Raw genomic sequence first — 14,053 nt, 5'->3', positions numbered from 1 at the left:
TGGAGCCCTCTGACACACAGTCTTTATTTATTTGACAGCACCAGGTCTTAGCTGTGGCACGTGGCATCTTTAGTTGTGGCATGTGAATTCTCAGTCGCAGCATGTGGGATCTAGTTCCCTGACTGGGGATTGAACCTAGGCCCCCTGCATTGGGAGCACCAAGTCTTAGCCATTGGACCACCAGGAAAGTCCCTGACACACAGTCTTGATTTTTAAAATTAATCTTAGGGAATTCCCTGGCGGTCCAGCGGTTAGGACTGTGTGCTTTCAATTAGTTGATAAAAAAAAAATTAATCTCACAGCGGCAATGTGTTTTTCTTGTGTTTTGACACACACAAAAGTCATGTTCCTAGAGCACTTTGCAAAAATTAGCACGCTGTCATAAATATGGGCTGCTGGTTGAATTAGGAAAAGCAGGAGCCGAACAACTCAGCAAGGACAGGATAATTTTACGGTGTTTCATCACAGAACTCAACCACCCGGCCTCTCGACTTACCAAAGTCGCAGCCAGCACGTAAACCTGATAGAGGCTGAGAGAGTCCTGTAATATGAGGGACACCTAATGTAAGCGAGCACCTGGAAGTACGTTATTATAATCACAAATATCTTATCTGAAAGTTGCTAAGAGTGGATCTTTTTAAATTAATTATCTATTTATCTTTGGCTGTGTTGGGTCCTCGCTGCTGTGCACGGGCCCTCTCCAACTGAGGTGAGCAGTGGCCCCTCCTCGCCACGGTACGAGGCCCTTTCATTGCAGTGGCCTCTCCTGCTGCGGAGCACGGGCTGCAGGCGCACAGGCTTCAGTAGTTGCGGCACTTGGGCTCAGCAGTTGTGGCACATGGGCCCGGCTGCTCCGCGGCATATGGGATCTTCCCGGACCAGGGACCGAATCCGTGTCCCCTGCTTTGGCAGGTGGACCCTCAACCACTGCACCACCAGGGAAGTCCCAAGAGAGTGGATCTTTAAAGTTCTCATCACAAAAAAAAAGCTTCCGTAAGTATGTGTGGTGACCAGTGTTAACTGACTAACCGTGGTGATCACGGCACAATACAAACAAATAGGAATCATTGTGTTGTACACCTGAAACAAGTATGCAGTACCTCAACAAAAAAATAAAAAAACATGTTTATATGAGCATGGACGAGAGTGGAGAACAACTTGTATGATGATGTAAGAACTCTAAGTTACTTCATCTAATAAGTCTTTACCGGTCTTCTGGGGCTCTGATTGTATTACATGTACATTTACCGTCAGGCCACGATGTAACCGCTCTGCTGGGCAGGGGCAGGTTGCCCAGCGTGGTCTGGCTGCTCCAGGGGACCACGAGCTGCTATTGGGAGAATCCCCTTCACCTCCGGGAGCCCTGTAAGGGAGGCACGAGAGGCAGCAGAGGTGCACAGGCCCTGTGCCCAGTGCGCCCTGCGGGTGCCATGCCTGAGGACCGGGAGGTCACGTCACCTAGGACAACTCCCTTCTGTCCATCAGAGCACCGTCCCCGCAGCCCTCCCTGCTGGGTGGCCGTGAGCCCACTCGCTGGCCAGCCCTGGGAAGCCAGGCTGCACCTTCCTCCACTATAGCAAGGCAGCCTGCTTCACGCCACTTCCATCCTATTCCTGGCTAAGCGTCACCAGACGTGGGCCATTTTAATGGTAAACTACGAGGGGCTGAGCACAGCCACATCCGTGTGAGATTACAGAGGCCGCCCCATGGCGAAGACACCAGCCTCACCCTCTGAACCCTCGGCCGATCTTTGGGAAGGAACCTGGGGAACTGGGGCAGATGGTGAAGCATCTCTTGGGCTGCTCGCCCCCATGAGCTTCCTCAGGGCGCCGATGCACAGGGGAGGTGGAAGCAACGAGGAGCAGGTGGGAGCCCCCAAGTGGGTCACACCGCCGGGGACTCGGGGGGCCGACTGCAACCCGTCCGTCTGTCCCACACCCTCCCTCCCACAGTACTACAAGAGAGAGGGTTCCCAACTGGTCACCTCACAGCTGACATCACACCCTGTGAATATAGTATCCGTGACCCAGGACGGCCCTCGGGGCAGAGCTGACCACGCAGGAAACAGAGGCCTCCATCCACAGCATTTATTAGTGGTCACAGTTCCCAGGTGTCCCCCCAGTGCCCCTTGTGTGCACCCGTCCACGCGGCAGCAGGTGACGGTGCTTCACTCCTCCAGGCCCAGTGCCTGTCCCTGTGACCACTGATGAGCGAGCCCAGGACAGGGCCCCGCGGAGGACAAGCAATGAGGGGCTTGGAGGCCCTGTCACGGCGGAGCCCGGAGCGTCCTGACCAAGCCTCAGGAGCCGGGAGGAGCCCGGCCCAGGCCCCGCACCACGAGCTGGCTGTTCAGGGCCCCCACAAGACGGGGCGCTCCGTGCGCACCGGTGACCCTCCCACGGGCGAGAACGACCCACAAACACGAAGGAAACCGTGCGTCTCTGCAGAGACATTTACTTGTCCCGGGCAGGGAAGTCAATAAATAGATCTCAGGGGCCTTGAGCTGAGACCTGCGAGGGCTGAGAGGAGGGACCGTCTCAGGCGGCTAGCAAGGTGGTCCAGCTATCAGGGCCAGGACTGCTCCTCCCCCTGCAGGGGCTGCTGCCGGCCACCTCCGCCGCCTCCGCCTCCCCCGCCTCCCGCTTCTCCCTCTGGGCGTCGCTCCACCTCTGTGGCGCAATCCTCTTCTTGGGCCCATGGGGGGGCGGGCCGATGAGGGCCTCGATGTCCTCGTAGTTGATCACTTCCTTTTCCAGCAGGGCGTTCGCCAGCTGCAAGAACAAGAGGCCAGTGTGAGCGGCTGACGAGCGCCCGGACAAGAGCCCTTTGAGAGCAGGGCACGGTGGAGGGAGGGCCCAGCCCCCGGACCCGCCGGCCGGGTGGGCGGCCGAGAGTGCAGAACTGCTCCCTGACTCCGCCTTGGAGAAAAGGCCAGCTGCCAGCCCCATTAAGCTTTCTACTTCCCTTCCCAACGTGTTTATTTGGGGCAACTTCAACTTCACAAACACGCGTGAGCGTCAGCATGCGGGCAGTGGAGCTGGCGGGCAGGACCGCCTCGATGGGACCAGGGGAGGGGCCCACGAAGAGCCGCCACACCCGCTGCTGAGGGGGTCCCATCGCTCCCACGCCGGCCGCTCCGACAGCTGGCCCTGGGCAACACGGGCTTGAAGTGTGCGGGTCCGCTCCTACGCGGATTTCTTCAGTGAACGTGACTGCAGGACTATGAGACCCACGACCCGCAGGTGCAGAATCGCGGGCAGGGAGGGCCGGCTGTGAAGGTGGCGCTCGGGGGCCAGCTCTATGGTGCTCAGCCCAGGCACGCCCGGACGGCGCGAGCAGGTCCCAGCGCACACGGGAGCCCCGCACGGCAGCGGGCCGGTCCTGGTGGGTTCCGCACGGCTCCCGGCGGGCAGGCGCTGCTGCTCTCGGGGCCCCACGACGCCCACAACATCACACTGAAGGAACAGTGTCCTTCACAGGACGGCCCGTCCACAGAGAGCTGCACCCCCTCCGGGTCCACGGAAGCTTCACCTCTGCGGTCGCCTCCAAACCCAACAGCTCAGGCTGGCGATGAGGACACCAGACAGAGCCCAACTGGGGGACGTTGCACACACACCAGCCCAGCCCTCCTGCACTGCCATGAGCAACAGGAGGGAGCCGTGCCAGCCAGGAGGGCCTGACGGACGTGACGACCGACCGGAAGGCAGGGTAAGCGCTGCGCGAGGCGGCTGAAGCGTGGACTGCGGTTAACGCCGCCGTGTCCGCGTCGGCTGGTCACTGTGTTGTGGGGAACGTGCCCCACTGATGGGAGATGTTAACACGAGGGGACCAGCTGGGGGCAGAGGGCTCTGTGCTATATCTGGCGCTTCCATGGGCACCTAAAACTATGCTAAGCTTTAGAATTTAGTTTAAAAGTTCCAGGAGAAGTGTAAGAGCTGGAAAAGGACTACACAGCGTCGACCAGACCCCACTACTGGCTGAAACTGGGTAACGGCCCAGGAGGGTTGGCGATGTCCCTCCGTCTCCTCTGAAGGAACTGGCCTGAGAGGTTCAATGATACAAAGCTAAACGAGGTACAAAAGGTGCTACGTTCAGTTGAGGTGGGTGGGCCTCGCTGGTTATGTCGTTTTCTGGAGTGCTGTGCACGGGAGGGGTGAGCGGCTGCGTCAGCAGGGCAGTGACGGCAGGCCCAGCTCCTGGCGGGACAGGCAGGCACAGGGCCCGGGGGGCGGCGGGGGCTCACCGCCTGCAGCTTGTCCAGGTTGTCCCGAAGCACCTTCTCAGTGTGCCTGTAGGCTGCGGCCACCAGCAGCCTCGCTTCCTGCAAAAGGAAGAGAAGAGGGCTTCCCTGGTGGCGCAGTGGTTGAGAGTCCGCCTGCCGATGCAGGGGACACGGGTTCGTGCCCCGGTCTGGGAAGATCCCACATGCCGCGGAGCGGCTGGGCCCATGAGCCATGGCCGCTGAGCCTGCGCGTCCGGAGCCTGTCCTCCGCAGCGGGAGAGGCCGCGACAGTGAGAGGCCCGCGTAACGCATAAAAAAAAAAAAAAAAAAAAAAGGAAGAGAAGAGTCTGTGATGGGCCAGGGCGGCTGGCCACCACGCGCGGGGTCCCCTGCGGCCCGGCCCTGGCGCTAAGGTACACAGAAGAAACACAGGTTCAGGAACACGGCCTTTCGTGTCTTACAACGAACAGGAGAGCAAGGCTGTCAAGGGCCTCCTGCCCCCACCCCAGCCCTGGGAATGCCCTGTTCAAGGGGCCTGCCCAGCAGACAGCCCGCCAGCTCCTGGAGCCCCGGACCCACATCTGTCCTCCACGCCCACGGCTGCCTACGTGCCAGCGACACTGCGGTCATCTCCCGTGGGCAGCTGCAGGGCTCACGGGTGCTGGCTCCGTCACTGGAGACATATACTTATTTGACGTCCCTCACAGTCCTGTGTTGTCTACGGTCCCACTGGGCGCCAGCAGGCCCTGGCACAACTCTTCTGGGCACACAGCCAGCACACACGAGGCCTGTCTCCCACCCGCATGCAGCTCGGGACCAGGGGGGACTCACATGGTCCATCATCTGCTGGAGACCCTGGCTGAAGGGACGCCGTCCGATGCCTGGGATGCCGTCCTGCGCCTCAGGGAAGGAGATAGGCCCGATGCCGGGCGCCATCCCGAACTGCTTCACCATGGAGTAGGCGATGCGCGTGACCTTCCTCAGGTCGTCCTGCGCCGCTGGAGTGAGGGGTCAGAAAAGGGGGTTCTTTCCTGGAGGTGTAGTTCGAGGCACCCGGGGCCCTGCCGACCCCTGAGAGCAGAGGAGGGTACCCGGGGACAACTGTATCCTGTCACTGGTCCTTAAAACTTAAAAAAATGCTCTTTTCTTTAAAAAACAACTCCTCAGGGGCTTCCGCAAAAAAAAACAAAAAAACCAAAAACAACTCCTCGGGATGCATCTCTGGATTCATGGCGCCGGCAGTGACCTGGCAACATCCAGATCCGTGGGGCCCCGAGTCTCCCAGAACCTCTTCCACCTCCTGACGGCCCAGCGAGACCACCTAGCTCCGCTTACAGTCTGCACGTGGGGAAAAGCTTTTTTTTTTTTTTTTTTTCCGTTGTGTGGGCCTCTCACTGTTGTGGCCTCTCCCGTTGCGGAGCACAGGCTCCGGACGCGCAGGCCCAGCGGCCATGGCTCACGGGCCCAGCCGCTCCGCGGCATGTGGGATCTTCCCGGACCGGGGCACGAACCCGCGTCCCCTGCATCGGCAGGCGGACTCTCAACCACTGCGTCACCAGGGAAGCCCGGGAAAAGCTTTTGTAACAACTAAATCATCTAGAAAGTCTTGCTTAGTTCCAAACCTACTTTGACCACAGCTCATCTTTTAGAAACACTTAATGAAATTCAAAACTGCATTTGCACCTGCTACTCAGACCCCTCCATCGGATTCACCACCCCTCACGCAGAACGGCTGCAGGCTGTGGAAGTCGTGTGGGCGCCAGCCCCTCACCGGAAGTGACCCTGTTGAAGGAGATGGACTCGGACGCACGGCCGCCGAGGGCCATGCACATCCTCTCAAACAGCTGCTCCCTGGTGAAGAGGTGCTGGTCTCTTGGGAGAATCTGAGTGAAGCCCAGGGCTGCATTGGTCCGCGGCGCGATGGACACCTGCAGAACAGAGGTGGCCCCAGGTAGTGGGCAGGACGTAGGCCTCAGAGATTGGGGGGTGCAGTAGACCCTCTTCAACCAGAGGGTTCACAGCAGGGAGCAAATGGGACTGTCCCATGTTTGTAACAGCGTCACGGAGAAGGGCTCCCTCCCCGTTGGGGCGTGAGGCAGCTGCATACAACCACGCGTCCGCGAGGGAAGGAAAGGTGACGAGGACGGGACGACCCGCCGAGGGCCCTGCGCTGCCCATGCTCCCACCCACAGCCCGCGCCTGCTGAGCCCACGGGGCAGGGTTCTGGCAGCAGGAGGCCACCCTGAGGCTCCGAGGAGGACACGTCCCCACCTCGCCTGGCGGAGTGCCGAGCGTGGGCAAGGGGCTTTCTCGGCACGACTAGTCTGCCTGACTCTGTCGTCGAATGGAAAACCCTAAGAACAGGCCATTTTAAATTAGGGTATTTACTTCACCATGGGCTTTCCCATGTTAGTTTTTTGAGATACTGCATGGAAACAGTTATCTTGATCCCTGGGTCTTCTCGGCGGGCAGCTCCTGCACAGGCCTTCGCCACAGCACTCTGCCCAGGACACAGCGGGGACCGGCCTGAGCAGCAGGACACCGGCCGACGACGCCCGACTGGCAACGCGCTGCTGCAGCCGTCACCCCCGGGGAAACACCACACGCGGGCTGCAGCTGCCGCACAGCCCTGTCTTCGGGGGTCACGGAACAAGGAGCAAGGCGGCTCCTCCTCAGCCGGGGGGACCAAGCCCCCGGCTCAGGCCTACGTGGAGGGCACAGTTACAACCCTCCACACGGGGCACCCACGCCCCAAACGCGGGCACCGTCCGCAGGGGCCGCTCAGGGACCCCCGGTCACGAAAGCACACAGCTGAGGGGGCGTTAACGACGGTACGCCTGCCAAATACGCGACGTGTGCTCGCCTCACTGCTTTCTAAACTCAGGGGTCACGACGTCAGCACGTCCCGGAGCTGACGGCGACCCTGGCAATCCTCAGCCCCACGGGCGGCCGCACGCACCTTCCCCACGGCCTCCGTGTGCTCCAGCAGCCAGCCCACCAGGGCGTGGCCCGACTCGTGCAGCGCGACCACCTTCTGCTCCTCCTTGCAGAGCACCTGGCTCTTCCTGGCGGCCCCTGAAAACACCCAGCAAGGTGAGCTGAGGCGCGCGGCCACCCGGATACGCGGCCAGGCGCGTGCTCGCGGCACCAAAGCGAGGCCTCGCTCGCCCCACCTGTGTAAACGCTGCCAGCAGCAGCCCCTCGGGCAAGGCCCTCACAGGGCTGCGGGGCCGACGGCACGAGCTCGGGTCTCCTGCCGGCCCCCAGACCTGGCAGGGCAGCCGTGGCCCCCGCTCTCCAGTCCTGCCCGAGTAACTGACCCCTTACCTCGCAACCTCACAGGCACCCCCCTCAAGTCACTGCTGAGGTCCTGTCCTCTGTCCCCAACCGTCCACACAGCCGCGTGTTTCCACCTCTGCACCCTGAACAAGCTCTAGGCTCAGGGTACTTGGTAAATCACGCGACCGGGACTACCCCCAGCACCTGCTGTGAGGGGACACGTCCTGAGACGCACTGGCTGTGGCGGGACACGTCCTGAGACGCACTGGCTGTGGCGGTCGGATCGCCCCACCCAGAGCCGGGCCCAGGAGCAGCCGCTGCAGCTCGGGAGTACCCCGCTCGAGGCACCACACACCCAGGTAGGATTCTGGACGGGTTTTCTCTAGTCTTTCCTGTTCAGATACTCTCGCTGTAAGCGCGTCACTTTCCACGTAAAAGAAATGGCTTACACAAAACATAATTTACAGTGAGAAACTGTGACGCTGGCTTGTGCCCAGGCTGCAGAGGCACCTGTCCTAGGTCTGACCTCAAACTGCGGGTGGCGGGCCCATCTGTGGGAGAGGCCTGCTCCTTGGTGCCACCCTCAGTGACTTGCTCTAAACCCTGTGGGAGGACGAGGCGCACTGATGGCCTCTGGTGTTGCCCCCGGGCTGTGGGAGCTCGTCCCGCTCTCCTCACAGAAGGCCAAGGACCCCGCGTACGGCAGCAGGTGAGCACAGCTGCGGGCGCCGGCCCCGCCCAACACAGAGCACGGAGCCTCCTGCAGAGCAGGCCTCCTCCTCGCCCGGGGCGCAGCTGCCAACCATGGCGACGTGGGCAGGGGCCTGTCCGGCGCTCAGGCCCCGCACGCTGGCCGATGGGCCGAGGACACTCACATTTGAGCTTGTGACACCCTATGGTATTTCTGTTTGCACTAACGAGAGTAAGTCACACCGTTAAGGCCTGACGTAAAAACAGGAACTCTTGACCCGTCTTCCCTCTTGGGCAATAATTCTGTCGCGCGGCGTCTAGGCCTGCCCCCCACCCGTGGGCGGGTCTGTGTACCGGCAAAGACGCGTTCCACAGCGTAGTCCAGGTTGGACGTGTGCACGGCCGTGTGCCCCTCCCGCGCAGCGTGCAGTGCGGCCTCGTTACAGATGTTGGCGATGTCAGCGCCTGTGGGCACGGGGGTGGCACTCAAGCAGACGCAGAGAGATGGGGGGCGGGAGGAGAGGGCTGCCCCATTCCCCTCGAGTGGCCGCAGGGGTGAGGTCAGCCGCCCCTCTGGACCCCTGCTGGTTCCTTCCACCTAGTGTTCCACACACACGTCGAGGGCTGAGAAAGGCTCTCTGACACCCATGAGGTTCTAGTTCAGGACGTTAAACAAAGTCCAAAGGAAAGAAATTTATACCACGATAAAAGGGGTTTCTACTTATATTACCCTGTAAAACGAGAGCCATACAGAAAAGAAACCTGATTTGTGACAACACGGAGACCGTGGGGGAGGGCAGTGGGGGGCCCGGGAGGAGACGTGGCCTTGCAGGTCAGCCCCCAGTGGGGAGGAGCGGAACAAAGGCAGGACCACCAGGACTGCTGGGGGTGGGGGGGCGTGCACAGGCGACAGAACCTCAGGGAGGAGAGTCCTCTCACCTCTGCCTGCTGCGTGTACACCTCACTCCCACCCCGGCTGTGCTGGCCGTGGGCCCAGAGCAGGGGTGGAAGGTCCCTGGGGAGGCCCCCTCCGCCCTCTCCAGCCCCAGACAGAGACCCGCGCCCCTACCGCTGAAGCCCGGCGTCAGCTCCGCCAGCCGCTGGGAGTAAAAGCTGCTGGCCCGCGTCAGCTTCAGGCTCCTCAGATGCTGCTCAAAGATCTCCCTCCTTTCCTGCGGGACACGGGACAGGGGACACGGGTCAAAGGACACGGGTGCAGGCTCCCGCCCGCCGACACTCGGGAGCCACCGGCCGTGAGGTCTGCTTTTGCTCCGAGAAACCAACTCAGGGCTGCAGGCGGCGTTTCAAAACCGGAAGGAAAAAAGGAGACAGGAGAAGATAAAGCACGTCACACATCACAGGTAGCAAAGGTTATTTTGTACCCTGTGTGACACGTCAGGAAGACGGGAATCCAGGCCTTCGGAAGCAGTGGCAGGCCACAACCTACGACAGGACAAGGCTGGGTGTTCCCGGGCCCGGCCCGGACCCCCACGTCGGTCTTTGCGGGAACGTTAACCCACCAGCCACCTGCCACGCTCACCCTCCAAACCCTCCCCTGCCCCTGCTGGGTCCTCAGCCACGCTAGGCTCCTGCTCCCTGGGCGGCCACCACGAAGGCCCAACCCCCTGGAGGTGGACGTCCGAGCAGAGACCTGGGGCAGTGCAGCCAGAGGGGCCGAGAGGTCCCTGGGGCTCGCACCCTCCACCCCGTCAGGGCAGCCGTGCAGCACGTGGCTCTGAGGCTCTGCGAAGACTGTGCCGCGGGACTCGGCCCAGACGTTTCAGGATAAAGAGGAAAACAACAAGGATCAAAACCAGGGGAAGAGGGGCTTCCCCAGTGGCGCAGCAGTTAGGAATCTGCCTACCAGTGCAGGGGACACGGGTTCCAGCCCTGATCCAGAAAGATCCCACACGCCGCGGAGCAGCTAAGCCCGTGAGCCACGACTACTGAGCCTGCGCTCTGAAGCCCGCGAGCCACAACTACTGAAGCCCGCGCGCCACAACTACTGAAGCCCACGCACCTAGAGCCCGTGCTCCTCAACAAGAGAAGCCGCTGCAATGAGAAGCCTGCGCACCGCACGAAGAGTAGCCCCTGCTCGCCGCAACTAGAGAAAGCCCGCGCGCAGCAACGAGGAACCAACACGGCCAAAAAATATAAATAAATAAATAAAATTTAAAACAAAAAAGCCCAGAAGAGCAGGGAGCCGAGGCCCGGAAAGGCCAGCCAGGCCGCACTGACCTGCAGCGTGGGAAGGTCGATGAACACATGTCGGTCCAGTCGGCCTGGCCTCAGCAGAGCGTTGTCCAAAATGTCAGCTCGGTTGGTGGCCGCAAGGACGATGACGTGGTCGGTGGTGCCCATTCCTGAAGGAACAGACAGCAGCTGTTAGGGTGGGGTCCCCAGCCCGGAAGCTTCCCCACAGACCCCCTCGAGGGACAGGGGGCAGGAGAGGCTGGGCACCTGAACGCAGAGCTGTGGACCCACCCGGGCCCGTCCCTCCTGAGCGCTTCCACCAAAACCACAAGAGCAAGAACCCACCACTTCCTTCCCAGGCCGCGGCCCAGAGGCAGAACCACGGGTCGGAACCCGGTTCTGCCCTCCAAGGCCATCCTCCACATCCAGACAGCAGCCCTGCAGGAAGAGTATTCCCGGGGTGCAAGGGGCACCTCCCCACACCACTGCCAGGGACACTGGGGACATGTCCCGTCCAACACTGGGACTGAGGGCCCCAGGTCTCTCATGAGAATTTAAAAGCAAGTCCAGAAACCATCACTAACGGCCCACACCTATGTGTGAACCTGGGCTGGACGCTAATTTGAATAAAGCAATTGCAAAAACGCCCCACGAAGCAGCCGGGGGGATCTGACCCCAACTGGATGTTAGATGCTAGTAAGAACAAGTGTCACAATGATAGGGAGGTATTTATCCTAGTGAAGGTGCAGAACTCTGGGTCTACTTTAACCCACGGGGGAAGAGGCAGGGGTGTTGGCAGACAGAACTGGCCGTAGTTACGACAGGCACCGAGGCTGGGCTGGGGCACGGCACTCAAAGCAGGCTCTTCCCAGCTTCGGAAAAGTTCCATGACACAAAGTTTAAAAAATAAAGATGCCAGGATCCATCTTTTGCTAACTTAATCTGTAATAAACTGACATTGACAAATACAATTTCAAATCACCTGTACAAAGTCTTTCAATGGAAGTGAAATCACAGTCCTTCACTCTACTGCACGATCCCAGGACAGCGGCCAGGGGCCCAGGAAGCCCCGACCCAGGGAGGGCATCCACCTCGCCCAGGGGTTGACACCACCAGGACAGCCCAAACCACACCCAGCCCCAAGGAAATCACTCCAGAACTTCAAAGAAATGTCTCCCAGAGACCAGGCTCCCAGCCTGGGCTCTGCATTTTGGGATGTGGTGAGCCCAGACACCTCATGGAGCCTGGGCCCACTCACGGCTCGAGAGTGGACAGTGCAGAAAAGCGTCTGCTTCCCAACACAAAGGCAGCATCTTAAAATAGCTCAGACTTTTGAAATAAACTCGGACAAAAGCAAGCGCCACCCAGCATATGTGATGCACCAGCCCCTCTGCCCCGACTGCCTATGCTCAATTTTAGGAAAAGCGAAACTCTGAAAGGGAAATGAGACGCTTGCTGGAGGGAGGGGCCCTGGGCAGAGCTGGCCGGGTCCACTTCCCGGGACACCTGGGGATGGAGGAGCCCCTCCGCCTCGAGTCCCAGAGCGCTGCCTGGGACACCTGCCGGGGCTCCCCACTCAGATTCCCCAAACGCCTGCCTGCCATAGGCCGGGGCTGTGAACACAGAATCCTGGGATTATACAACAGTGAAGAAACATTGAAAAACAGTAGGAATAACGGGTGCAGAAGAAAGCAGCAGCCGGGCCAGGGTAAGCGTGAGCCCGGAGCTCCAGGCGGGGACTCCCGCAGGACGGCCATGGCCTCTGCGCCAGCAAGCGGCCCACAGGGCTTGTTCGCGGACTGGCATAGCTCTGGGCACACCGCAAGTGGCAGAAACTGTACAGATGTCCCCGTGGCTGCGTGTCAGGTTGCTCCCACGTGGAGCCGGAGCTGCCGCAACCCCGTCTGACGGGCACGCATCTCTCTGCGCGGTGCCCGGCCTCCACCCCGGACTGAGGCAGATCCCACCACCACAAAGACCTCCCTGCACAGCTTCGTCCCCTCCCCGCCACTCGCGTGTTCTCCTTCCCAGAACCGTCATTTGCACGGTCTCGTATAAATTGAAGCGGACAGCCTGTAACCTTCAGAGGCTGGCCTTTTTCACTCGGCATAAACCCCGAGACCCAGCCAGGCAGTCGGGCTTAACGACAGCGAGCGTCTCTTCACTGCTGCCTGGTACCCCCGTGAGAACACATCAGGGCGTAGCCACGCACCCACCGCAGAACACATGGCCTCTTTCCAGGTTTCAGCTGTTACAAGCGAGTGAACACTGGTGCACGCGTGTTTTGTGGACACCGGGTCAACGTGCCGTGTGTCCAGCGTGTTCAGAGCCGGCCGAGCTGTCTCCCGGGAGGCTGCACGTTCTCCCTCTCCCGCCGCAGGGGGTCAGGTTCGCTTCCCCTGCTGCTTCACAGATGCGTCTTCACAGCTGCTTCACTCAAGTCAGAGTCCAGGTTCACGCACAGACCTGGGATCCAGTCTCTTCAGGTCCTCACCATGTCTGCTCTTGCCACTATTTTGAATGAAGTGAGAGGAATGACTCTGCCTTCAGGAATGAGTGCTCAGCTAAGTAACAGGGACGTGTGTGTGAGGAGGACAGAGTCGTGGACCAGCAGCCGGGGGCCGAGAACATCTCTCCAGAGGCGCCTGGCTGGGCTGCGAGAGGGAGCGCAGGCGCCCCGCCCCTGCAGGCTTCCCACTGCGGCGCCAGGTCCACTGCACGCTCCGCACTTGGCGCATGCGCTGCACCTGGATGAGCAGACACTGCTCCTCCCTGAGGGGTGACAAAGGCTCCTCGGACGCTCAGCCGTGTCTGTGCACAAAGGCCCGCGGGCGGCGGTCCAGCCCTGCCAGGGCCTCTGAGGGGGTGCTCCGGGGCCTGGGGGGCGGGTCCTGGGGGGCCCACGGCTGCAGCAAAGCCGGGGGAAGCTGTTCCTCTCCCGGCGGCACAGAGGGGCCCGTCAGAGAAGGCGCCAGCTGGGAACGCTTCCTGGGGGTGCACATCACCCGGAAGGGTGGTCTCTGGCTTCAAGCGCAAAAAGCAACAGGAGCAGAGAGAGGGGGGTACTGCTCCCGGGGCCCAGGTGCTCGGCCACAGCGGGCCCCGAGGGAGCCCCACCGTCACACACACAAGGTCACAACTACGGGTGAGGTCGCGCATTAGCCTCACTCGACACGTCAGGAAACCCCGGCTCGGAGGACGGGAGGGGAGGAGGGGCGCGCACCCCGCCGCGTCCCCCCATGGCCCACAAGCCCCCCGGGGCCAGCACTCGGGCGGGCAGCCGCAGGACAACATGAGTCTGGCACAGCCGCCAGGGCCGTGGAGCTTGACGGTGGCTTCCAGACACGCCCTGCCGTGTCCCACGGCATCACCGAGGTTCCCCACGGCTGAGATGCAGCACTTCTGACAGCACGCTCATCAAACCCTGCGACGGGGTTCCTGGAGACCAGGAGTCTAACTTGCAGACGACCAGACGGTGCGCTCAGGGTCCAGCTGCTCACAGCCCAGCACACGGCGAGGGGCTGCTCAGAGCGGGGAGCAGCGGGGGTGGGTGAGGGGCCCCAGGAGGGCCCATCTCCAGGGAGCGACCCCCAGAGCTTCTTCTCAGCTGCACAGACACCGAGTTCCCGGGCACGTCCTCCCCAGGAAGCTTGCTCCTCAGACCTTGAC

At 61.2% G+C, this 14,053-nt stretch overlaps 1 protein-coding gene across 1 annotated transcript in view; it reads right to left on the bottom strand.

Moving 5' to 3' along the window:
• Nucleotides 1-2,429: 2,429 nt before the first annotated feature.
• Nucleotides 2,430-14,053, bottom strand: part of SPG7 (SPG7 matrix AAA peptidase subunit, paraplegin) — a 30,191-nt gene continuing 18,567 nt past the window's right edge. Inside the window, 9 exon segments of the mRNA XM_032612311.1 lie at nucleotides 2,430-2,607; nucleotides 2,610-2,771; nucleotides 4,244-4,321; nucleotides 5,054-5,220; nucleotides 5,994-6,150; nucleotides 7,182-7,297; nucleotides 8,546-8,656; nucleotides 9,261-9,363; nucleotides 10,430-10,554. Coding sequence (XP_032468202.1) covers nucleotides 2,566-2,607; nucleotides 2,610-2,771; nucleotides 4,244-4,321; nucleotides 5,054-5,220; nucleotides 5,994-6,150; nucleotides 7,182-7,297; nucleotides 8,546-8,656; nucleotides 9,261-9,363; nucleotides 10,430-10,554 — 1,061 coding nt within the window. The 3' untranslated portion in view covers nucleotides 2,430-2,565.

This window comes from Phocoena sinus, chromosome 19 (genome assembly GCF_008692025.1).
Source record: "Phocoena sinus isolate mPhoSin1 chromosome 19, mPhoSin1.pri, whole genome shotgun sequence".
Classification (NCBI taxonomy): Eukaryota; Metazoa; Chordata; class Mammalia; order Artiodactyla; family Phocoenidae; genus Phocoena; species Phocoena sinus.
Note: the sequence above shows the minus strand (reverse complement) of the source record. Positions and strands in the feature narration are given on the sequence as shown.